At 31.7% G+C, this 27,496-nt stretch overlaps 1 protein-coding gene across 2 annotated transcripts in view; it reads right to left on the bottom strand.

Annotated features, from left to right (window-relative positions):
• LOC118190065 (ribosomal protein S6 kinase alpha-5-like) overlaps positions 1 to 27,496 on the bottom strand; it is a 480,169-nt gene that overhangs the window by 11,717 nt on the left and 440,956 nt on the right. For both annotated transcript variants that reach the window (XM_085815143.1, XM_085815144.1), the window contains exons 8-14: positions 15,387 to 15,537; positions 13,899 to 14,060; positions 7,999 to 8,118; positions 6,219 to 6,295; positions 5,928 to 6,072; positions 4,258 to 4,428; positions 1,897 to 2,109 (exon numbers count right to left, since the gene is read on the bottom strand). In XM_085815143.1, the coding sequence (XP_085671269.1) occupies positions 1,897 to 2,109; positions 4,258 to 4,428; positions 5,928 to 6,072; positions 6,219 to 6,295; positions 7,999 to 8,118; positions 13,899 to 14,060; positions 15,387 to 15,537 (1,039 nt within the window). The remainder of the gene's footprint in view (positions 1 to 1,896; positions 2,110 to 4,257; positions 4,429 to 5,927; positions 6,073 to 6,218; positions 6,296 to 7,998; positions 8,119 to 13,898; positions 14,061 to 15,386; positions 15,538 to 27,496) is intronic.

The following is a 27,496-nucleotide window of genomic DNA, read 5'->3' as shown; positions in this document are numbered from 1 at the left end:
TTGAAGAGGTTCAGGCAAAAACGAAGAATCTCATGAAGGGGCTTCCAAAAATCTCGTTCCAGAACTGTTATCAACAATGGCAGCACCAAATGCAAAAGTGTGTGAATGCCTGAAGGGGACTACTTTGAAGATGATAATATCACAGGGAATTGATTTTATAAGTACAATTATTTATTGGACCAGTCTCATTTTTTGTGTGTCACACTTCGTATATGTATATATGCACCTGGTGCTGCCAATTGCAATAAAAAAGGGAAGTGCATGACTACATGTTATAGCAGTTTAATATACAAAATTTATATATGCACATAGACAGGTCAGCTATCGGTGACAACAGTGCTACCAGTTTTTACTTCATCCTTGTGAAAGGAAATTTCCCTGTTAGCAAATCAATGACAAACTTTGACATGGAGGTAATGTCCATCAGTAAGGTGGCAGCAAATGCCCTTTACCCCCTAGATTTCAAACAAAAAGCAATCTTGCTCTCACACTCAATGGCTTCAATACGAGCAATCATCAGGGCAGAACCTCCTGAAGAACAACTTAACCCAGTGCAAGGAAATACTCCTTAACTACAGGAGACAATAGATATTCATGTACAATGGGTCCTGGGACACTGCAACATCACAGGATATGAACACACAAAGAAAGGATGCTCTATGCACCTGATAACACACAGAATCATATGCAGCAAAATTACGCCAACAGTCAAGAAGACCGTGGATGATGCATGAAGGGCAGCTGCTGTTGGTAAAAGATGGGAAATGGTTATAACAAGATTCATCCCCAACAATCTGCCCTGAAATGTAGCAGTAGCCACCTTCAGATTGACCACAGATCACCTCCATGGCCATCTCCACAAAATCGGCATTGTCAGCTTCCCCACAAGCCTGTTAAGTAACTCAGAAGGAAATGATGATACCCTCTCTGCACCCTGAGAAAACACAGTGGAAGGATGGGCATGGCTACACTGGATGGTATGGCATCAAATGGCTGAAGAACAACATACAAAATTTTGACATTCCATAGGTAGTACTTGTTTTTGAAAGATGGATTTTGTATGTATGTACAAACATCGTGGGAAAAAACATTTTCTGAATCCATTTTACAATCTGTTTCAGAAAAAAGTATCCTTTATTCTGTCCATAAGTACAGATGTCACACAAAAACATCCTTCAAATAGGTTCAAAAGCGGTGAAAATGGATATTTTCATTGAAATAATGATACCCAAAATTTTTTGCGACTACAAAAACCTTCTTTACTTCGCACAAGAAAGTAAAAATAAATTTGCTTATTGTGAAACAATGGAAAAATTATCACCACACACCACCAGAAAAAAATCAAAACTGTCCATGGAAAATATAAAACAGAAAAGAAAATTGCTTGGCATAGCAGCAGCAACTAGCAGATGACATTGCAAGATTTGGGAATTATTTTTATTATTATTTTTTATTATTTTAATTGTATGAAATCTGTTTCAAACATAAACAACTGTTCTTCATACATAAACAATGTTAAATCACTTGCTAAAAAATAATGCTGAATCTTATAATAATAATAATAATATCAAGTGCACAGCTATTAATCTTGTATTTCATAATGAATCCCAAATAGATACAAGCTGCAATAGTAAAAAGACAGCTCGTACACAGTGAATTGATGAAAAACAGTCAGAAAAAGGAAAAACAGTAGGGAAAAGATTGTGTACGTGCACATATGAAAGTTAACTACTGATTTAATTTGAATAATCAAATGAACTTTTCTCCAGATTACAATTCTTGAAATATTGTGCATATCATAGCAGGTATTATCTTGTTTAATTGGAAATTAATGTGTAACAAATGAATGCAGGAATTAAGACAAAAGTATTTATTTCTCAGGAAGTTAATAATTACCAATATCACTCCTAAGCTCCATAAATCACAAGCTTCGCTATAGCCGTTATTTCCTGGTGCTGGAAAGGTCTGTTTCAATACTTCTGGTGCAGCATATTGCAAAGTAAAACATGGAGAATTCATCCGCTGGTTGTCTGTCGGCATCAGTCTAGCAAAACCAAAGTCTACTATCTTCACGATGGCATTTTCAGACGAGTCTACAAACAGGAGATTCTAAAAAAAAAAAAAAAAAAAAAAAAGTGCGTAAAATGTTTTAAAACAAAACCTCTCATATATAAAATTAAATACGATGAAATATTTTTTAAACATTAACATATACTTCTTATGGGCTTTAAATTTTTTATGACAGATAAATTAGTGGAATTTTATAGTATGAAAAGTATTTCAGCTTATACAGTTGCACAGAAATTTTAGGTGAAGTGGATTTAAAAAAATTAAGAATTTAAAGGTTTTATCACTTTTAAACGAGAAAATAAAAGAATTCAGAGAAAAAACATTCAAATGGCATCTAAAATATGAGCATAATACCTATTATTAGAAATGCATCCTATCATTCTGATAGTTTATTAACCCTCTCTTATAAAAGCCTTACCTTTGCTTCTGGATATAAACTCTTCCACAACTACACAGGTACAATTTATGTACTCATTTCATAATAAAAGCACAGCAACTGTCTGAATAAAAGCAAATATGACTGCACAATATCAGGCCATAAAATTTAAATAAAATCCATATTACTACTTTTTTTAAAGATAGTTTTCTCTTGCTACATTATTATAAAGCACTCTAACATTGTAGGTGATGATTACAACCTTTGAGTTCATCGTAAACGATGAATGACTGGTTACAAACTCATGATGAATCATTTTAAGAACAAAAAAACAGTAAGCCTTATAAAGAACAGAGTAAACAGTACAATCAACACATGATAATGCTCAAAAACTTGAGACCAGTTTTTATTTGCTTTATTTTTAATAGTTTAAACAATATACTTAATAATGTTTCTGCATTCCTGTGAATTTAGAATTTGCAATCCAGAAGCAAAAATGAAAATTCTTTAAAGACAGATATTTATACAGAATTTCTGTGTTCACGCAGTCAAATTTTACACAGCAGTAAAAGTGTTAACAATGTTTCCTTTCAGAAAATGTTCATTTAAAAAACAATTGATGAATATCTACCTACTATCAGCATCCATTAATATACTATCTTGCTAATAAACATAGATTACACTCAGATTAAATATCATCTTAAAAGCAAATATATTTAATTATTTTTTTATGTTCTGGCTGGGAATACAAAGAAAGATACACATACAAAAAATATGCATAAGAAGGTAGGTGATACAAAAAAAAAAAAAAAAAAAAAATATGCACAAGAAGGTACAGGATATTTCTAATCAAATTTTAGAGAAATACAAGCAAGAAGGCAGGGCATATTTCTAACCAAATTTTATACATATTGAGAGAATACATTTAAAAGGAATAAGTTTCTCTCAGTGATAGAACATATCTTGCACTGTTGAAAATATACTTTTTTTTTTAAATCAGTACTATTTATTAAGTTTTTAACTCGCTTTTTAGTTGAAACAGAAATAACACTATTCTGAAGCTATAGCCAATTTTAAATCCATTGCAACTGTGTCTTCATTTGCTTTTAAAAAGCAGCAATGACAAAAAATAAAAGATACAAATAATTTGTGATAAAAAAACACAAAGACCAACATAGTAGTCTAGAAACAGCATTTTAGGGAAACTGTTTCATATTTATGATATGAATGTATTAAATAAGCAGAAAATTGTTAAAACTACCACCTAATAAGCCAATGCTGTCAAGAATCAAACTCTCACTAAAACTATCAGTATCTGCTGTTTTATCTCAATTCTAAGTTAAAAAGGTAACTGAAATAAGGAAATGAAGACCTGAATATTAAAGGAAAATATTTCAATGAACAGAATTTCAAGACATCTTAAGAAAGCATGATTTAAGCTTCATATATGCCAAACTAAAATATTATTCATCAATGTAAAGTCATTACCTCAAAAAGGCAGTAATACAATTATTTTAACAGTTGTTTTAATATTTTTATTATAACATTAATTATCTAGCACAGCACAAAATAAATTACACAATAAAAGAAACTGAAATGCCAGTGAAAAGCAGATCTTGTATTGCATATCTGCTGAGCTACAAGATAACTAATTTATTTCACAGACAGTATTTGGTTGAATTATGCAGAACATCCTTCATCAAGTACAAATGAATTTCAAAAGATTATTGAACATTTACTAGTGTTGTACACATATCACAACCCTAATTAAATAACAATTTAATTTATTCATGGAAGGTGATAATATTTACCTCCGGTTTAAGATCTCGATGAACAACTCCATGAGCATGCATAAAGTTAACAGCAGATACTAAATGTCTAAATATTCTATTAGCTTCTTTCTCGGTAAACTTATCCTTCTTCCTTATTCTGTCTAGAAGCTCTCCTCCTTTAAGTAATTCTAATACAACATAAGTATGAGTCTGGAAAAAAAAAAGTAGAGGTACATCAAATTCAGTAAACAAACAAATGCACACACACACAAAAAGAAGACAAGCAATAATAATAATAATAAAAATAAAAAATAATAAAAAAAAAAAATGAAGTCTTGTATAAAATTATATATATAAGAAATACATAAATACATGAAAGAATCAGCTATGCATTTCTAAAAATTCAGCATACACACACTTAAAAAAAGGAGAATCTTTAATACTAAGCAATTATATAAGACTAATTAAAAATATATGAAATTAATACAAGCTTCCTTAATTTAAAGCAATTTTAATTCAAATTAATTTAGATGTACTATACGTGCAATATAAGTAAAGTAGTAGGCAAAATGAAGTACTTTTATAAAAAATATTACTCTGCATCTGATTTGTTTCAAAATTTTACAGAGTTTAACACATTCTATACCAAAATACCTCTAAAAATAAAGCAGTTTCAAAATATACTTGATGAAAAAGTTAATGAAAGTTAGAAATAGCAATTCTATGGAAATTTATGTTTGAAACTTCTGGCTTTGAAATAAGCTGTCATGAAATTTGCAAGGTGTACTTTCATCTCATAAAAATTCAAGACATATTTGTAAGTTTATTATACTAAAAAGAAAAGCTCAAATACAGAAGACAATAAAATAAACTGTATGATCTATTACATTCTGTTCTAAAATGAGGCTAACAAATAAGAAAAACTGCACAGTAAAATTATGTTTATAACTTGCATTTCTAATTTTTATACTTTTCATCAATATTTGTGAAGTACACTTTAGAAAATTACTGAATAAATTCTAACCTAAAAATTTAATAATTAATACAATATTTTAGCCCATACATTTCATAGGTAAAAATATAAAGCATTAAATGACAGAATTTTAAATTTTGAAGCATTGACTACAGTTTCAAATATCTAGAAGACAGTAATTAAAAAGTTTCACCAAAGTTTTATAATAGCGCATGACAAAGCATGATTACAGATTAATATCATATATATAAATGAAATTAATTATGAAATATTTTATATGTAATTGCTATAATAAACATTGTAACTTACTCAAAAATCTCTCAATTTTCCAAATTAATGTAGCATATGTATGAAAAATATAAATTAAGCAAAATTTCAATCTTGGGAAAGATTGATCAAAAGAATTCGAAGCATATTTCTCTTTTTCATAATGCAAAAAACACTGTATTAGACAACCCCAATAAATATTTCCCATTAAAAAATTAAAGAGCACAAATATAATTTATGAGAAGGAAAAACATGCCATCCATTGAGCAAAATGAAAAGGAAGGAACAATTCAATAAACAGTTATGGTAAAATTTCTAAATACTTCTTTTGGAGGGAAGGGGGTGAGGCCAGAAGGAACTACAGAACAGATATCTAATTCCTACTGTTGAAAGATTTTCAAGACAGCTTTAAAAAATTAATTAAAAAAATTGAGAGCAATTTTCTGGCAATTGGAAATAATTTACTTACATCATCTTGATATACTTCATACAAATTAACAATATTAGGATGACCCTGGCACAATTTTAGGAGTTGTATTTCACGGGAACTATCAATACGCCTGCTCACTATTTTTACAGCATATTCTAATTGAGTTTTCTTATTTACACATTTCCTAGAGGGGGAAAAATATGATTTTAAAACATACTGAAAGTAATAAAGTTCAGGGGCAAGGGAAATAAAAAATACATAATGTAAAATAAAAATACATAATGTACATAAATAAAAATACATATGTATTGATTTCATAACTTAACATACCTACACACAGAAAAACTTCCGTCACCTAAGAGACCTTCTTTCATTATAAGATCATAATTCTGAAAAAATGGTGAATTCTGAAAAAGAAACACAGATAACGTTACGATGTGATAAAAAAGTTTGGAATGGAAATTACACATACTATAAAGTCAAAAATAATAACACTTAGACACTAGTAGAACCATTTTACTAAAAGCCACCAGTTTTTCAGAATGCATATAAATCTGACAAACACATGCATAATGATTCTTCAGTTTTAATAAGCAAAGTAAACATTTTATAACCTCATAAAAGAAACTACAGATAAATTTCTGCAAGAAAGTAATATTTTGCTGCAAAATTACTAAAAGGAAAAGCTGAAAGATTTCAAAGTGTTGAATCTACTTTTAAAGTAATAGTCAGAAAATTTTCAACATAACAAAAGAAATGAAAACAAACACTTACTATCCGAATTTCTGCCAATAAGCTATGAAAATGTTGTGATAAAACAAAGCAGCATTTTGCCAAAATAATTATATAGCCACAATATTGTCAAAATGGATTTATGTGGCAGCCCACATATACACTCAGCACATGAGACTGTTTCAGGAAGTCACCTGTGACAAAATTTATATGAATGACAAATTTGTGCAATTGTCTGGTTTTTTTAAAGTGAAAACGTATCACTGTAAACAAGGAGAGAAGAACAGAGCAAAAAGAAGTTTTTTTTTTTTTTTTTTTTTTTTTTTTGAAAAATGTGTTTTATTGTCATGTTTTTACCTTTTAAAATTTTATTAATTGTATAGAATTCTTAACATGGCTCCAATTTGAAAATGGCTGTTGGATTTTGCGTATTAGATTGGGGGAGGGGAAATTAAATCAAACCAGAAAGTAACCAAAAACCTGTTTCAAAGCAGATTCATTTGCTGATTGATTTTTGAGATAAATGCCCATTTAAAGCAGACTCTCCCATACTTGCTATGTTGATTTCAGTTTTACACCAGGAACACATGGCTTCGCCATTATTTTCGCTTTGTTTAAGCCATTCAGAATATTCTTTCTTAGAAAGCCAATCTGTGTTAAAAACCCACCCATTTTTAAAGATTAGCTATACTTCAGCATTTACCGCAAATATATTATAAATATTCATGCATAACGATCGTAATGGACATGAATATGAACTGACCACATGGGATTTGGAATGCCTATAGTCTGTGGGTGGGAGGAAAACACACCCAATTTTATACCCCTTTCACAACTCTTTGACCAATAGAACGACATACACCTGTCTCTACTCGCATGAATAAAAGGTTAAAGGTTACGTTAACGTGGAGAAAGCTATTTCCAGAAGTATGATTCACAATCTGACGCTCCAGATAAGAAAGAAAAAGCTGTTTATTTAGTTGCAGTTTTGATGCGAGGAAAAAAAAAACACTAAAAACAAAAACATATATGCTTTAGAGGAAAAGTAAGCATCTATAAGGGCTTTTATAATTTATTTTCAAATATAAGTACTTATAAGCACTTGTAAGGACCGCTACGAACCCTGTACTACCCATGGCACTGCTCCATGCTTAAACATGTATGGATCAAAGTAGATGGATGTAAATATGACCAAAGGAATTCATGGATATCTAATGATGAGTGACAAGAAATCTGGACAATCAAAGTGTAATCTGTTATATCAAGTGCAATAAATGAATAATTCTGCCAGTTAATTTTTTTTTTTTTTTTTGTAAACATTTGTAACAGCATGATTCCATTTTTAATTACACTGCATTATAAAATAGGATAACAATACCTTAAATTTTGCTGCCAGCAGCTGAGAAGTGTCTGGTCGACTATCATGGTAACATCCAAAGATGTCATCACTTATCACGTTTCTGCTGAAAAGTACAGATGGAGCAACGAAGGAATAATCCTATGAACAAAAAATATTTCATTAATAAAGATGAATGAAACTTATAAAAATAAAAAAGGCCTATTTTTAGGGCAGAAAAGTCATGTATTAATGTTAGAAAAGCTAATGCATGTCAACCAAATGCTTCGTACTTAAATTGAACTTGAGAATTCATAATCCAAACAAAAATGACATAATAATATACTCTATCTTTTTGCAATACAACAGCACAATATGATACAAAAAGTAGTGGAAATAAAATAAAAACTACAATCTAATCTTTTGGAACGCAGAACAACTCAAAGACAATAAAGCTGTATATCATACGAAATCTGTAAAATGAAAAAATTAGAATGATTTTCTTGATGTTAGAAACCTATATATAATAAATAGTCTTTTTAATTCTTTTGGGCCATTATGTTATGCTACTGAGGCATTTATTATCTTTGCATGCCAGCAAGCACTGCTATTTCTGCAATTTCCACATAGTCTGGCAAACTGTTAATGTACAAAGTATAGCCATTTAAGAGACACTGTAAGTTAACTCTATTGCAGTTAACTCTCTCACACACATACATGCACACGGACAAACTGAAACAGAGAGAGAACAATTTAAAAGTAAGAGATGCAATTCTTAATAATTTAAATATTTATTCTGAATAGTATATCTAATTTATAGCATATTTAGTTGATGTAACTTAAAGTAACAGAGCTGAATATTTGTATGAACATTTCACCAGTAATTACAGTTAAGAAACATACACCGATGAGCCAAAATATTATGACAATTCCCATATTTCTCAATGAACTGGTCTAGAGGACAAAAAGGACATGTGATTAAGTGGGGATGGTATTTAATTACAGCTGAAGAAGGTAAGGAATCATTCTTGCACTTACTTTCGTGAGTGATGGGAAAGGCTGCTGATCTAAGCGAATTTGAGAGAGGGCAGATTGTAATGGCCCAAAGACTTAGAATGAGCATCTCCAAAACTTGGTAGGTTGTTGTTCACAATCTGCCATTTTTAGTATTTAAGCAAAGTGGATAAATGATGGTGAAACCAGCAGTAGATACAAAGGTGTTGGGGGGGGGTCCACGTGTCATCAAAGAAAAAGAACATCTGAGACTGTCCTACTTGGTACAGCAAAACTGGCACCAGACACTGGCTCAACTGACAGCCCAATACAATGCAGGTCTAAGTACAAGTGTTTTGGAACACACAGTTCAGCAGACACTATTGGATATGAAACTGCACAGCAGACATTCCCCTAGTGTGCCTCTGTTGATCAAGCATCACTTTCAGCTATGCCTACAGGTGGGCCTGGGAACATCGAGAGTGGACCATGGATAAGTGGAAGACAGTTGCTTGGTCGGATGAATCACAATTTCTTATTCATCACACTGATGGTCACATAAGGGTATGCCAACTTCCAAGCGAACAGTTGCTCCCTCCTACAGCAGGTCATACAAAGGCTGATGGTAATGGTATTATGCTTTGGGGGATATTCTTATGGGCCTCTCTGGTACCCTTAGTTGTAGCAGAACAGACCATGAAAGCTGCGGATTATCTGAATATAATTGCGGATCAGTTGCATGCTCACATGGCGTCTGTCTTCACATCTGGAAATGGAATCTTCTAGCAGGACATTGTTCCAAGTGGCAGCTCGAACACCATCATCTTTGAATATCTTGACTTTGTGTGCCCATTGTGTGCTTTTCTCATTATGATAGTGTACAAACAGAAGTTACCACTTGAAACTATTAAGAACATTAAACACAGGACAATATACAAAGCCTTAACGCATAAGCTTGCACAGTGCTCTTTTAATACTCTAAACTGAACTAATCTGAGAAATGATGCTCTCTCCAGTCTTATAAACCTTCCTTGGGCAGTGAAGAAATTGCCAGTACCTTTGATTTCTTGGAATTGCTGGAAGGCATACACAATTACAGTTATATACGGCCAGATACACTCACAAGTTACATAGAGATCAGACCAAAATACCATCAAGTTTGTCAATAAAAGTTAGTCAACTAGCCCATTGCCAACTTGGCACTATCTCGCTAATTTCACAAGATAGCCACTTCAATGTTAAATAGACATGTCCCTGTAACCTTATTTTTCTAGCAAAGCTTAACACTCGAGGCTTTTTATGTTACATTATATAAGAACTTTCATATAATTTCACTAAAGTATTTACATATATACAGAATCTGTACAACATTTTGAACAGCTCACAAAACTCATTTCAGCAGGGGTGTTTGTGGGACCCCAAAAAATCCCCTGAAACTTTTACGGACTTACTACCGACATTTTAGAGTTTCGAGAAGGGGGGGGAGAGAAATGAAAAATTACAATTATGAAGTATTGAATGACCTAATTATAAAAGTTCAATGAATTACTTTTTTTGCAAAATTAATAACCATAAATTTTCAAACATATAAACTACTACATTTTATGTAAATATTTTAAATTACCTGTTTAAAAAAAATTATCTAATTTCTGCTGCTTTTTTTTATTTTCTGATGTTTGTGGGCTTGTCTTTCTTTTGTGGTGAACTTCATAATTGCAGGAAGGTTGACTTTTATTTTCCTCATTTACAGTTGAAGAAATTTCCTCGAGAACTGCACATGCAGAGGTAGAAGCAGTTTGCTCTTCTGCTAATGTAGAAGGTTTTTCAGAGACTTTTATAGGTGGGTCATCTGAAATACATGTTTTTAAGTCCTCTTAATATGTTTTCCAACTTCTGTTCATATTCAGTAAGAGATCTTTGTGAATTAGATCAGTCATTGGATTTTTTTAGCCATATTTTTCACATGAGGTTTCTTTAGAAGCCATTAAATCATATTTAATAGTCTGCACTGCATCTAGGGAATCAATCTTAAGAGAGGTTCTATAGTCAGTGACAAGTGCATCCATTAAGTTGAATGCACTTTCCACTAATGGGCCATGGAAGCAGCTAAGGCAGGCTTTGACCAATTTAGCCAATGTAGGATACTTATAATCATTTGTGAAATCATCTTTTAAATTAAAAACTTTAGACCAATATTTATCAATTGTACACTTGACTTGATTTCCACTTTCATCAGATGTGTAGAGCATTTCTTTGGTGATATCAATATCACTCTGGTATAACCTCATTTCAGCTTCTACTTTTGACTTTTCATTATCACTAAAAATATGGGACATAAAAGATAATTTTTCAAAAGCTAATATTGTACTGGTTTTACCTTTTAGCTCTGGATCTAATGCTGTAAAACTAATTAGATATGAATTTTTAAGGGGTAATTTCTGTTTCATATCCTGTGCTGTATTAGTATAAGCTTTCATCAGAGAAATTTGGAATTCTTTTGCTATTGGATTATTTTTTGATAATTTCTTCAGGAGAGTGGAAGCTTCTGCACCAGTAAATATTACTTTGCTAGGTAGATGGAATTCTGGATTTGTGACATCAACCTTTAATAAATCATTATAAGATGTGCACTCTATATTTTCTGGCTTCATAAAAAAAGAGAAAAATTTTGCCATCAATTTATAAATACTGGAATGTATTAAATGAAGCATTGGTTTTTTTGTTTTAAATAATTTAATATATGTGTTGAACTCTGGTAATACTGCTGAATATAATGCCATATGCAATAAAGTTTTGTTTTGCATAACAAATAACCCATTTAGTATTCTTTTTTTCCGAGCTAAAGCATCCTTTGTGAGTTGTTGGGAATGCAAGCAAGAATACACCTCTTCAACAATTTTTTTCTGAGATGCAGAAATATTTCTTTTATTGTATACAGTTCCAACATAAGAAAAATAATCCCCTTTATTAGTTTTATCCAAGTAGTGAAAATAAAATGTAATAAGAGCATCCCACAGATCTTTGATTCTTTCTAAAACACATAAAATGTACACACACCTATGGTCTGGTCTCTTCAAGGGCTTAAGTTTTTTAATGGCAAGGGATTCACAGATTTTGAAAAAATTTTCTCTTTTACTGCAGCTTTTCATATCAAAATAGATGTCATCAGACAAATCTTCTAAGTATCTATCAAAACATGAAGCAAATTTTTTTGCACAGTTATTAGCTGTGTGACATGTGTTACCATCAATATCTAATAAGTGGAGTGCTTTGTTTGATCGTAGTCTGGTTTCAACACCCTTTTTTTTTTCCCACGCATGGTGTTACATGAGTCCATTAATACACTAATTAAGTTTGCCCATGGAATATTATTATCTTCAATAGTATTAACAACTGCTTTAAAAACAGCTTCTGAATTGCAAGATTCCATCTTTAGAGATGCAAAATGATGAACTACAACTTCATTTTGATTGTTGTCATAAAACTGCACCAATATTGCCAGTATACTTTCTTGAGCATTGCTAGTACTTTCATCCAAATTTAGAGAAAATGGAGTCTCCTTTAAAGTTTTAATGATATTTTCCTTAATAGTTTTTGCGAGCCAATATTTCATCTTATAACATGCAGTAGTCCTGGACATTTCCAATGAGTTTAGTGCCGTCTGATCGCGGCTCAACTGTTTGCAGAGTTCAATTAAATTGGGAGCTACATTGAAAGAAAGAGAATTCTTGGCGATAAACAAAGTTATTAATACCTCTTGGCGTGCTTTTCTTGTCACTATATCCAATGGCCGAGCATCAGTCTCCAGTAAGTCATCAGTATTTTTTGAATTAGCATAATCACTTAAAGTCATTGAATGTCTAATGCACTTTGAATATATTATGTGCGTCACAGTTTTAGAATGATTTGTGAAAGCCTTGAATCCTTCCCCACCATACTTCAACAGTGAGTAACAAAAAACACAATATGCTTGTCCAGCAACATTTATTTTCTTGCACCATGTGCCGATGGTATCCCCATTACCATCTCTTCCTTAAATCCAATTCCACCTAAATGCTCTCTGGACACCTTCTTCTAATTGTATAATATCACTATTTATATCGAGAAATTTCATAGTGAAATTCTCTTGTGTACATAAATAAAAAAATATTTCAATAAACGAAATGAAAAATTTACGCGTGCATCAATAAATGAAATGAAAATTTTACACAGCAGAGAAAAAAAGTTGAGAAGCAATCAATGACAAATAGCTAATACAGCGAAAAATCCCCCTTCTCTACTTATTGGCGCCACGCCAGGAGAGATAAGACCTTTGAATCCAGAGTCACGTGATCGCACATCTGGTTGAACGAAGTCTCTTCTATTTTTTTTCTGCCACGCCTACTTGCCGAAAAGAATCCAGAAGAGAATGTCCGAGAACTGGGGGAATGAGTCATAACTCGCAATAACGAAAGAACAAAAAAGAAGTTTTTTCCCCCTTTTCACGCATTATCACTGCCTTTAGAGAAACAAAGGAAAAGTTTTCACCACACGGACCGACCTTGCGTTTTCTGCTTTCAAAGCAAACAAAATTACCCAGATCAAAATAAATAATTCATTATTATTCCTACTTCCTTTGAACGACGATGATCAAAGTTCAAAATCCCCGAAATTCCGGATTTCCCCGAAGCACAAACATCAAAAAGTTTATATATATATAAGAAACACGAATCACTGATTAGTCAGTTACAATCATAATATTAGATGTGAAAAGATATTAAGTTTTACATTTAACAGGCTTTCACATTCATGAAGCTTAAGTTTTCATATTCTTGAAGCTTAACTTCTACAGTGCCTATAAACATTTCCTTGTTGACATTAAACATTCACCTTTAAGTGCATAACAAACTTTAATATTTGTAAACAGATATTTGAAGTTGTTTATCCTTCCTACTAAAAGGTTAACTTACTTTAAATAATTTATCATTGTTAGGTGGCACAGCAGCAGGAGAATATGCAGGCGTCATGGAAGTAAATTCATCAGCAAAATTACTTGTATCCAATTCACCAGTAATCTCAGGAACAATCGGAGCTTCTATTTTCTTTTTTGCCAGATCATCCCAATTCAAATTCTTAACAAAAAGTAATATATTACTTTCACGCCTAAGTATTACATTTTTAAAATACTTAAGCGAATTATTTAAGCTGCAAGTATCAATAAAAAAAACTAATACAATCAAGCAGAGAACAGGAAAATAGAATAGCATTAATGCCCAATATTTAAATATTCTACCTAACAATCAGGTTGACAAAAAAGTGCATTATTACATATTACAGCAACACATACAGAAGAATACTTGCATGCTTCAAAACCCAGATGCACAGCTTACATTTCTAATCAATATTTTAATTGAAACTAATAGTTTATCTAGAATTTATAATGATAATTCACAGTAACTTTAATCTATTCAATTAATATTACTCTGATGCAATTTTCCTCTATTAAATGCTTGCCTTATATTTCGGTGTGTAATGTGCACCTATAGTTTCAAACTACTTTTTTCAACATTTAGGTATATTTGCAGTATAAAGTGCACCCTTTTTGTTATGAAGAAACCTCAAAGATACATATGCAATGTTGTTATTTTTTTATGTCGTTCATTTGAAGATTATGTGCAGGCTTTCGAACAATGGTATATTAAATTGATAAATGATAAGGGGAACAACATACGGGGGCATGCTTGAGGGAGTAAATATTCTGCAAAGAGGGTGAGTTGTATTCAATGTAGGCATGTACAAGAATGTTATTCTAGGGTCTTGAGAAAAGCACAAAATTTGAAGTGCAGATGAAAGGCTTACATAAATCACATTTGCTTTAGCTGAAATATAGTCAATCTAGTGTTACTTTTAGTAGTAAATATAGCTTCTGCCAAACGAAACAAACACAGTGCTAGTTTCAAATGCAAAGTCAGTCAATTTGCGAAAGAAAATGCAAATCATGCTGTAGCAAAAATGCTTGATATCAGTGAAAGCTCCATACGCGAGTGTGAAAGAAAAATGCCATCACAATAATATATATATACACCAAAAATAAATGTGCTTTGCAGAAGAGTAATGAAATGGCCTATCCTAGAAGTGTTGCAGATTGGGTCATAGAAAATCTCTAGAATTGCCAGGAACAGCATATAGGTAAATGTAAAAATCACATTTTTGTATGCTCATCTTTTCCTTACTTTTAAATCTATCATTTCCATATCTCTCGTATAATGCACACCCATAAATTTCTATCTCATTTTTTATATTAAATGTGTGCATTATATGACGGAATACACAGTAAATAGTATCACAAACTGTATAAACTCTTAAAGTTATGACATGCATTACTTAAAATGTGTTTTTACTGAGCTTTTATGAGTACTTAAAATATAATACTATTTTACGCAAATAAAAAAACTTACTTTGAAAAATTTATGCCGCTTTAATTCTTCACTATCTGATGGACCACCACCTAATCGTTTCTTTGGATCTTTGACAAGAAGTCGCCGGATAAAATCCTTCACTTCAGATGATAAGTGATCAGGAATAGGAGGCAAGCCTCGTAGAATTCTCCTATTAAATTTGACGCATCATATTAAAAAGCAGAAAAAAGAATCATTAATAATTAAGCAAAATAAAGAAATTAAAAAACCTCAGAACAACAATTATTTCCTTGTATGAAGTAAAGGAAGTATTGTAATCCCGGGTATCATATTTCAATGTAAATATCCATTTTGACCGCTATAGAATGCAACATAACGATGTTTTCCATGACATCTGGATGTAAGGACAGAATAAAGGACTCTTTTTACCAAAACAAATTATAAAACTGATTTTAATGAATTCTGAAGAGATTTTTTTCGTGACATCTGTATGCATGTATGTATGTTACATAACTAAAAAACAAGTAGCCTCCAGATGTTGAAATTTTGTACACAGGACTGCTATAACATGTAGTCGTGAACCTTCCCTTTTTGTTGCAATCAGCCACACCAAAAGGTATATAAATATATATACAGTCAAAAGTCGTTAATCCTGACTCGATCATCGATTTTTCCAGATTCTAGATCATCAGTTTAAATCTGGTAAGATGGCATGCAGAAATTACAAAATTAAAAATATGAAACCGTAATTTATAAAATAAAGAACAATTATGATCTAAAGGGTATCAAAATTTACAAAAAGAAAAAGCTTAATATTTATTTGTTTACTTTATTAAACATTTCTTTCAATGTAAGTTGTTTAAGTTGCTTCGTTTCATGTGGTAATACTTTCTCTTTAATTCTATTAAACAGACATTATTTCTTGTTTAGTTACAAAGTTCCGCTGTTCAATTCCTATAATTGCTGTGTTGAGAATACCAACTAATTTGTCAATCAAAATTTTTTCATTTTTAATAACCTCTGGGTCAATTTCTTCACTATCGGAAGCGAATTATAATGACGAGGAACTTGATTTAAATCATATCAAAGACGAAGTACATCGAGATGAAATACTACACTTAGTAAGGAATTATAAGCCAAATAAAATAACAACATCTGCCCTGAAGATAAGTATAGTGCTGACAGATCAACTTCCAATTCATTGCGCGCTGCGGCGTGAAATTGATAAACAGATTTCGGATTTCGAAACATTCTTTCGTTTTGTAGATCCTTTACATATTAGTAAATATATATCGGAAATTCTATTTGACATAATCGAAAGTTCAAGCTTACTTTTATAAAATTGCTCTAACAGTCTGCAAAAAATAATAATCCGGATCCAATTTGAAGATTAAGGAACAACGCAATCTGCAACATTAACTGAATTAGATAATTTTAGCTTAGCTTATACCGTCCGTTACACATTAAACGCGCATGCGCACACACAAATTCACAGCCGTAAAGGTCTTGCGCGCACTCCTAAATGCCTGTGCGCATGCGTGAACGCGACACATGCGCAGAAAGTTTGTAGGTTTGAGGTCTGGATTATGGGTGTCCTAATCAACGACCTTTGACTGTATACAGCCATTCTCTTACTTGGCTCAATGAACTCGGTTTTTTTATATGTTGGTAAATTGTGCCATTTTAGCTTTAGAAATGATTGAATTATATTGTTCTTATCTTCCGGTTAAGGTTTTTATGCCTTAACCTGCATGCAATACTTGTAGAATTATCAACACTTTAAAAGTTGCTTTAGTGCCGCAAAGACTAATTGTTTTTTGCCATAGCAGCCATATTTGTTTACATTTGAAACTTGGTAGAATAGTGGATTTCTTGCCAATCTAGAGAAACTAAACTTCGCAACAACAAAGATGTTTTCTTTTATTACTGTGAATTAAATCATGCTTAATCCACTCTGGAATTATTATTTAAGTTATCCCATATACTGACTCATTATAGTGTCCACTACCAATTAAGTCGGTTTCTACACCTTCAGTGTCTTTTTACCGAGTGGAACCAGTTGTAAACTTTGTTTTGTACCCCGAAAAATCTGCCTTCTTGCCCACTGGCTAAATTGCTTGTTTTTGGGTAGAAACTAATTTTAATTGCAAAAATTGTTCTTTATATTGTTTTAACTGTATTTATGTTTTATATTTTTCAATTTTTAATAAGGTTATTTTAAGGTTTTATGAATTTTTGCTTTGTCACATCTGAGTTAACTGAATGAGAAATATATCTCTAATGAAATTCCGAGGAAATAAGTTTAAATGAAATGCAGCAAAAATGTGTAAAATTTAATATTCTGTACAAGGAAGTAATGTGGTATCATATCATAATAAATTCAGCACTTTCTAAGAAATATTCAGAATATGGTTATATGTATAAATATCACATTTGAAATTAAGTTTAGAAATAAAAAAAAGGATTTAAGCAAAAAAAAAAAAAAAAAAAAAAAGTTGCTTAAGAGATAGGTAATTATGACAAGCATGTTAGAGCTATTCGTTTATAGAGATATATATATATACTCTATACAAAAAAATTTTAAAACGGAAATTGGCTGTGTTACAAGAAAACTAACAGTAACTCATGCAATCGATCTGTTTTGACACTAGGATATGAAAATCAGGATAAATCTACTATTGCTTCATGATTTTAACAGCTAGGCCTCTTGTAGTGATTCAAAGTCAAATGGTAGAATCATGACAAATCATTACATAGACTTCAGAAGACATGGTTAAAACAAAATGTTAAAAAGCACAATATTCAGGTTTGGGTTGGCCTGATTTAATCTAATTATGGCGAGGTACTGGAGGACTGTTTGCCTAATTGAAGGAATGCCTTTGTGGAACACTTTCCAGGGTTCGTACACATTTCTGCACATGAAAATTAAGTACTTTTAAGGACTATTAATGAAAAAAAATTAAGGACCTATGAGCAAATGGGAACTGAATTGAATAAATTCAATTAAAAATATTATCTATGCATGAATTTCACTTTTGTAATACCACCCTAAAAATAAAATAGATCCCTAAGTAGTATGCATTATTATAAACATGAATTAACATATTATTTATAAGTTTGAGAATAAAATAAACTTTATGCAATTTATCACACAGCATTAAATATTTTACACTTATAATAGTTGGACATATTTGAAAGAAGATAAGTGACATTTACATTTTACACAGTTGTACAGTTAGCTTTATGTTGATTTTTTTATGTCTCATTTCGTCACATACTCGGTCAGTCTAGAGGCTTAGTAAATAGCAGGTAGATTTTATGTCAAACGGCATAAGTTAAAATAAGAAGTAAGATCATAATCAGCTTGATTCATAACAAAAGCCTGAATGCTGTCACCGCTGCTGCTTGTCTAGAGAAAGACCTGCTGCTTCGAACAAACCTGAAAGGCCTGATGTAGGCACAGTTGGCAAGTGTTGAAAGTCAGTCAGCCTCTTTTTGATGCAGTTTAGTGTTGTAGCTTCGTGCAGTTCCAGGAGTTGTAACCCAGTTAATATACTTTAAGGTTCCAATAAGCCATTAAAGCACCAGAGGTGATAAGTTGTTTTGTATTATTTTAAATCTCACTATATGCAAAGAATAAGTTTTACTTGAATTTTTACATTTTTGTATTTTATCTTGTGACCACAGTGAGTATTAATGAAAGGCAATAACTCGCTTTAATATGTAAAGATAATTTTTAAGGGTAAACAGTTATCAATAATTAAATTAGGTAGTTTAATAACCTTAGTCATTATGGATTTACATGGCCATTATTAAATTTTATTTTTTAACAATATTTGTTAAAAAAGCCCTATTACAATCAAAATCTAATAAAATTTCACAGTTTAAAATACACATATTTTATGACATTGATTCTTAAATGATATTAGGATAATTGCACATTAAAAGCTACAAAACATTTATATTTTGTAACAAAAACACTCAACAAAATATTTATCCATCATTTTAATTTGAAGCGTTCGTTCCCAGACATTTTGGCTAGTTTATATTGATTTCTTTTTCTTTGAGCATCTTTTCTAATAATTAGAGAATTGTCTCAATATGCAAACCAATGCTCTTGCTAGTTTCTGCATGGTTTATCGCCTAACTTGTCAACCTCTCCACAATGTACCTATGAGGGTTTACTTGATCTGGTAAAAGTTAAATAGTCCAAAAATAGTCCAAAACCCCCGACAGACGTGAAGCATATTATCGCTATGTCTGAAAGTAACTACAATATCAGACAAAGGTTTAAATAAGCCTCTTATTTAAAAAGAACTTAAAACCATAAAGGCATGTTCTGTTGCTAACAAAGTCAATTACAGCTCACAGTGACATAATTAAATAAGAACAGTCAAATTCAAACTAAAAATGTGGATTAGTGGTGAAAGATTATTTAATTTTAATTTAATCTGGCTCAAAGAAATGGAAAATTATAGTAAAGGCTGAAATCATAAATAATTGGGTAATTTACATAATAATAACTGCATATATCTTTGAAAAATAGTTTTCTTTATGTATTCAATTTCTTTCTTCAACAAGTTTCCTTTTCATTTTATAACGTTTGGATTTAATTAAGAATTTCTGTTATTCTAAAAAACACTAAATCCATTTAGAATGTACAAAAAAAAGCGGCTTATTTTATTTCTTTAATAATATGAATATTCAGAAGAAATCTGAAATATATATGGTAAAGGCCAGTTACAGAGCTGATGTGGCAGAATTTTTAGAATTGAATGACACACCGAAAAACAAAGTCTAAAAATGGCAAAACTTTTAGAATTTAGAGCAGGCATTGGAAGCATTTAGAAAGGCACTAGGCAACAGAATTTAGGATCCACAGAGATTGCATCAGGTGGGAAAATGCCTAGTGCTAGCTATGTGTATGGTGCATTAAGACAGATTAATCTTTTTATTAATAAAAAAAATCCCTTTCTATAGTGCCTTCCCATGTGATACGATTAGAAGCATTTTTGATATTTTCCAGGCTTGTGTCTAGTGAAAAGTAGATAAAATAAAGGGAGGATAAACGTGTTAAGAAAAAGATTTTAGTATCAGGAGTAAAACATTCAAATATTATGTTTTCATTTTTCTTCCAGTCGTTCTCCAAAAAGTAAGAAATTCATCACAAACTTTCTGTAAAATACATCCATTACGTGTTAATACCATGGAGATATTTTTAATTTTGTCACATATTTCTGGAATCTTCTAGAATCAAGGATCTATAAATCTTGCCTTCAAATCCTTTTAAACTTTCTGAGCTGTAATGTCTAAAATACTAAAGAAATATTTTCTCTATCAATTCTGTAATGGCAAAAAGTCAGAAATATTTTAGGAATAATTTAAAAAAAAGGGGGGGAGTGTAAAATTAATTTTATAGCGAAAACTGAAATATTGTGAGAATTCTGAATATTCTGAGACAACTACATGAGAAAAACTCTTACTATTAAAAAACTAAAAAGAAGACATTTTTAATTAATTCCATAGCTAATTTTGTTTCTGCTAAGAACTATTTTCAAAATTGTGCTTTATAGCATTATACATTGTTTATTTTTCAAATTCAAAATATTGTATAATAAGTTACCTAATGAAACTTTATGACAGCGAAAAATAAAAATGTTGTATTTTAAAGTTATTTTTTAATATAATTTCAATATATTATTGTTATTTTAATGAAATTTATCAATGTTACGATGTTTATTAAAAAAAAAAATCTAAAAATTCTCAGATCTCGGAATTAAAAATTTTCTATAGAAACTGATCTTAAAATCACCAAAATGTTGATAAGTCACCAAATTTAGAACTGTTTAATAAAAGAATTCACATCCCCAAAAGCGAAAAGTTGTTTAAGGGCTCTTTATTAGAAAAAATGGATTTCGCTATGCTTATGTTTCACTTCCTGCTTAGAACCTCGAGTATCCAATCATTTATATTAGAAATAGAAACAAATTGTAACCCATGAACCCATTCAAAAGGTAACCATATACGTCAGTGAATCGCCAAAAATATTCCTCCAAAATGCTAATTCACACTCAAAATGGCAGTCATTAAAAAAAGACAAAAATTTTATATGATTAAAATTAAGGACCTTCTGCCGATTTTGGCCAAAATTAAGGACCAAAAATCGATTCCAAAAAATCTAAGGACTTTTAAGGACTCTTAAGGACTCTTAAGGACTGTACAAACTCTGTTTCTAAGGGAAATTAACTTGTATGCATGTCATACAAGGAGAAAGCCAAAAATGCCAATGCAGACAGTCTGTTTACCAGGATTCAAGTCTCAGACTGAACTACCGGTGTTCAGCGACTTTACCGCTCAGCTGCTGGTGGGCCACATATACTATTTACAAATAGTCTTTCGAGTTCTAAACTTTTTAGAAGATACCATCAGGTAAACTCTACTTCTCTTTCAATATAAATCTATGTTTAAAAACGTTTCACAAGTTTGGATCAACAATTATTTTTTGGTTAACTGATTAATGCAGAGCATGTGAAGGGCTATATGGGAAAGGACGCATTCTGGGAGAACTTTTAGCAGGAAACTGTTTTATGTCATCTTATTTTTTAACATTTTAACTGTTCTATTTTTTTTATTACAGTCAAAAGTCGTTAATTCGGACACCCATAATCCGGAATGATCTATAATCCAGACCTCAAAGCTAAAAACTTTCTGCGCGTGCGCCGCATGCGCATAGGCGTTTACGCGTGCGCGTAAGACCTTTATGACTGCGCGTATGCATATGCACAAGCGCAGAATACGTTTTCGCGTGCGTGTTTAATGTATAATGGACGGTATAAGCTAAAATTATCTAATTATCTATTTCAGTTAATGTTGATGATTGCATTGTTTCTTAATCTTCGAATTGGATCCGGCTTATTATTTTTTGCAGACTGTAAGAGCAATTTTATAAAAGTAAGCTTGAACTTTCAATTATGTCAAATAGAATTTCCGATGATGGAGCTCCCAAAGGATCTACAAAACGAAAGTATGTTTCGATGTCCATCAAACAAAAACGAAAGTATGCTCCAAAAAATGGATAAAGGCATATCCTTTGTGTATCTAACCGTTCCGAAATCCGTTTATCAATTTCACGCTGCTCTGTGTGTGTGTTGGGGGGGGGACGTTGTGTTCTTATTAAATGTAGTATTTCATCTCAATATACCCTGTCTTTGATATGATTTAAATCAAATTCCTCGTCATTATAAATATCACGAATACAAATCAAATAGTTTTCTGGTTGCAATTTTCTAATTTTGGCTATGCATAATGTATGCTTTACGCATGTGCGCGTTGAAAGAAATGTTTAATAAAGTAAACAAATAAATATTAAGCTTTTTTTTTGGTAAATTTTGATACCATTTAGATCATAATTGCTTATTATTTTATAAATTACGGTTTCATATTTTTAATTTTATAATTTCTGCATGCCATCTTACCAGATTTGAACTGATGATCTATAATCCGGAATCACCGAAGTCCCGATGAGTCCGGATTAAAGACTTTTGAGTGTATAAGAAAAGTACAAAACAACACATTATTATCAATTCATTAGTATTGAATTGTTCAACCTGGATTGAACAACAGGGTTGCCACTCAAACAGGAGAATGAAATTCCCTGACTTTTCCAGGTTTTCCAGGTGTGTTTCAAGAAAATTCCAGTCTATCCGCGTAATGTACGTTGGCTGTGCTAAGAGGTAAATTAATTATGGTATTACTTGTATTGTGTAGCAAATTCACTTAATTATTCAATAAATCCCAGAGGACATTTATTCTTAATTATTCTTGGTATACTTTGTTTGATAATTTTGTTTAGTTTTCCACTTAAGAAACTTAATAAAATTTAAGATATATATATTGGATAACAAATGTATGTTTTATTTAATTATTACTCATGATCATCACCAGTTTAACACGAGGCTAATCCGGTCCTTATAAATCACAATGCTAAATAGTTAAGTTATATTTTAGGTAAATTTAATTTGCGTGAGGTATGTTCTTAAAAGGCACCTTAACACTTGAAAACACAAATATAATTATAATAGTTGTTGTTTTCTCCACTGAAGATTGAGATTAGAATCTTCCCAATCTGGAATAAAATAAGGCTTTTTTTGCAGACATTCTGCAGCTAAACGAAAGAAAGAAATCTATTTTAATAAATTGAGGTATTTTATATTTATTTTGCAGCATACATAAGGAAAAAATATGTGCATTAAATTTCGTGATGGTATGTCATCATACTGCTATAATTAATTTCAGGATTATGCCCGAGAAAATTTCCTGAAATTTGGAAATATTATTTACTAATGATAAATAAATTAAGAGGGAAGAAGCAACATTAAATTATATGAATAACATAAAAATAATTACTTAAAAATTGAATTAGAATAATCAACGATATTTTAGGGAATATAGTTATATTACATGGCTAGCCTAGATGACTGATTACTATTTTTTTATTTTACTGCAAAGTGGCAAGGTATTTATTAAAAAGAAAAGAAAAAAAAAAAAGGTTTAAAAAGATTTTGCGGTAAAATTCTAGTATACGGTAAGGCTTTGGCACGATTTTGAAAATTGTCGCCAAGACCAAAATGACCCGTTTACTGCGCATCAAGATGTCGCCAAATCCCATTATTATCTAACCAAAGAACGTCTATGTAAAGAAGAAAAGGTTCCATACAAGTAAAATGCTATTACGCCGCTAGAATGCGGAGGGAAAATTTGCCAAGGTATTTGGCGACGGAACCTGGCGGCCAGAATTTCCCTCTCCGCGATGTGTACAGGAAATTGAGAAACACGTGTTAAGAAGAAACGCTTTTTGACAAAAAGAAAACTACGAAAATCCGTTTTTAAATTATTGCGAAAAAATCCAAGAAGAAACGTTTTATCAAAGGACGTTTCTTCTTGGATTTTTCGCAATAATTTTAAAAACGGATTTTCGTAGTTTTTTCCCCCCTGAAAATAACTAATCCATGAATTAATTTACTTGCGCCAAAAAATATTATCTTTTCCTTTAGAGTTTAACCACTTGCGCTAAGACTAAACTTCACGGTTGCGGTGCCGTGCGCTACAATATAACAAGCCGTAAAGTGTCTCATTTACGCCGCTCCGCATCTGCGAGTGCAATCCAGAGCTGTAACTCGAGAAATAAACAATCTCGTTGTTAGGCGTCGTGTGCACCACGTTATTTTCATTTTTGCGATAAATGCTTATCGACGTGGTGTTCACGTCGCTCGCGGTTTGAGACAAAAGCATCTTGACGTGCGTGGCACGTCTTTTTAAGCGCAAGTGGTTAAAGAAATTTTAAACGATATTCATTTTATGAACTCTTGATAACGTGACCTTCGAACTTCGACACCGGTTTCGAGCTTTGGCAACAGATATATCAGACATGCACAGCTGTTTCCCTCTATGATGGAACGGAGCCACAGCCACGTCTGTTGCAGAGAGGTTTTCCTTCTTTACAATACATATTCTTTGATTCTAACCTCCATGGTACCGTATACTAGGATTAAACCCATTTTGTTTTATACGAGAACAGGTACTTTCTTTAGTTCATGCACTGCACATGCGATTCTCGAGAATACTGGAAACCAAAAGTTGCTTTGCCTTTCTAAAAGACAATCAAATTGGAGCTGCGAAAACTGGCTCTATGCCAGCTACCCGAATGACACTCACGTGATACATAATTCGCCAAAAAAGTTATCTCTTCCGACGTCGGCGCAAAAATCGCTTTTTTTGGCGGGATCGTTGTATGAACTTCCCTGACTTTTCCAGATTTTGACAAAAATACTTAAATTCCCTGACTTTTCCCTGAATATTTTGGTCAATTTTCGAATTCCCTGACTTTTCCCGGTTCTCCAGGTAGCGTGGCAACCCTGGAACAATCAATGCTTTGTATTATTCATTCAGCCACTGATAGACTAGCCACAGCAATCTAATTTAGACAAAAGAAGATGAAATATTTTTGCTTCAATTTTTAAAATATATATTCCAGATACACACTGAAAGAAAAAACTTCTAACATCTAAAATCATTGGCAAGTAGGAGGTAGGTATGAGAAAGTAAACTAAAGGAAAATTACAGATTACAATTCATTTAAAAATAACTCTGTGCAAAAACCAATATTAGGACCTAACACTGGATTTCAAAACAGCATCTAAAAAAGCCTCTGAAACTAAATACAGCTATCTGTTGCTTCCACTAGTTTTTTTATTATATATTGTACATTAGAGATGCACAACCTGTGGCCTGCAGAGAACTTTTCAAACTTTTGTTGTGATTTGACATATCAGTTGTCTCTAAAAGAGGTGGTACGCACGCGCACACGGAAAAAAAAAAATCTGATGTGTACACCACATGACTTCCTTGTACGGAATATTAAATTATATGCATTTTTTCTTGCATTTCATTTAAAATTATTGGATTGAATTAAATCTATTTCGCCAACAGCGCATAAACCACAATAGAATAAATGCATTCTTTAAAATTCACTCTAGTATTTGTTTACCATAGCGACATTCTGGTGCTAGATTCACTTAACAGTATTAATAATTATATAACAGTTAACTTATATAATAATTATATAATGGAAACTAAGTTAATTGTTATATAATCCAATAATTATATAACAGTTAACTTATATATTTCGTTCATATTATAACTCGTATTGCATAAAATTTATATCATTTAAAGAATAGAATTATTTAATCGTTGCCACATGTTCTATTCAAATACTATAATAAAGCTAGAATGATGTATAAAAGAAATTAAGATACAAAACAAAAAAGAAACAGTTTATCACAGACGTATTTCTCATTCAATTAATTCAGTTCTCACTTCGCGAGAAGGCAAAAATACATAAAAACTCAAAATATCTATATTAAAAATTACGAAGTAAATCTTAAACACTTATTTCCTTGAAAAAATTCCAGAAAGAATTAAGCATGATTTAATTGGCAATAATAAATGAATGCGTTATCTTTGTTGTTGTGAAGCTAAGTTTCTCTAGTCAGGCAACAAATCCACTAGTCTCCTGTTTCAAATGTAAACATCAATGGCCGCCATAAAAAAAAAGGCTTAGCGGCACTTAGACACCTTTAAAATTGTTGATAATTCTAAAAATATTGCATACAGATTTACTAAAGGTATAAAAACCTTAACTGGAAGATAAAAACAGCATAATGCAATCATTTTTAAAGAAAAAAATTTACAATTTACAAACATATAAGAGTAAAGAAACTGAGATCACTGAGCCGGGTAACAGAGTGGATATATATATAAATATATTTATATACGTTTGGTGCGGCCGATTGCAACCAAAATACGAGGTGCACATCTACATGTTATAGCAGTCCTATATACAAAATTTCAACATTCTGAGGCTACTCGTTTTTTTAGTTATGCGAGATATGTACAGACGGCACGAAAAATTCTCTTCACAATTAATTTTAAAGCAGTTTCGTAATTTTTTTGGAAAGAAAAAAGTATTTTATTCTGTCCTTACGTACAGATATCACGCAAAAACATCGTTAAATTGCATTCGACAGCGGGTCAAAATGGATATTTTCGTTGAAATATGCTGCCTGAAACTTTTTGTGATTAGAATACTTCCTTTTTACTTTGTACAAGGAAGTAAAAACACTTTCCCCGATAACTCATTCTATTCTGATCCCTCAAAGTGAGGTTTGGCACTGAGCCAAGTTCTCCGCATCAACCAAAGCATGTATTCGCTTCCTGAACATGAAAATTACTCCTAGCCTGCAGGACCAACACCTTTAAAAGATTAAGAAAGAGCCTGTGGTATGAGGTAGCATACATGTGTTTGCACGCATGTGCTAGTAAAGTGGAAGAGAAAAATAATTGCTTGGATCCGAAGCAGTGCATTCATTTGCTTGGCGTCGTTGCACTTTTGGCTTCATGAATATACATAGTTTTATCACGCATGCTTATTTTTCTTTTCGAGACCATTAAGAAGTTTCATGTTTTGAATATTTCACTTTTTTGTTTAAATATTATTTTGAAAGTGGAACAAATGTTGAATATTTGCAATTTTTGTTCCACGTGGTTTTGACAGTTGCCATGATGAATGGATAAAAAATGAAAATAAGTTA

Source organism: Stegodyphus dumicola, chromosome 4, assembly GCF_044657685.1.
Source record: "Stegodyphus dumicola isolate Sdum_Otavi_A_Nest chromosome 4, ASM4465768v1".
NCBI classification, from domain to species: Eukaryota; Metazoa; Arthropoda; class Arachnida; order Araneae; family Eresidae; genus Stegodyphus; species Stegodyphus dumicola.
Note: the sequence above shows the minus strand (reverse complement) of the source record. Positions and strands in the feature narration are given on the sequence as shown.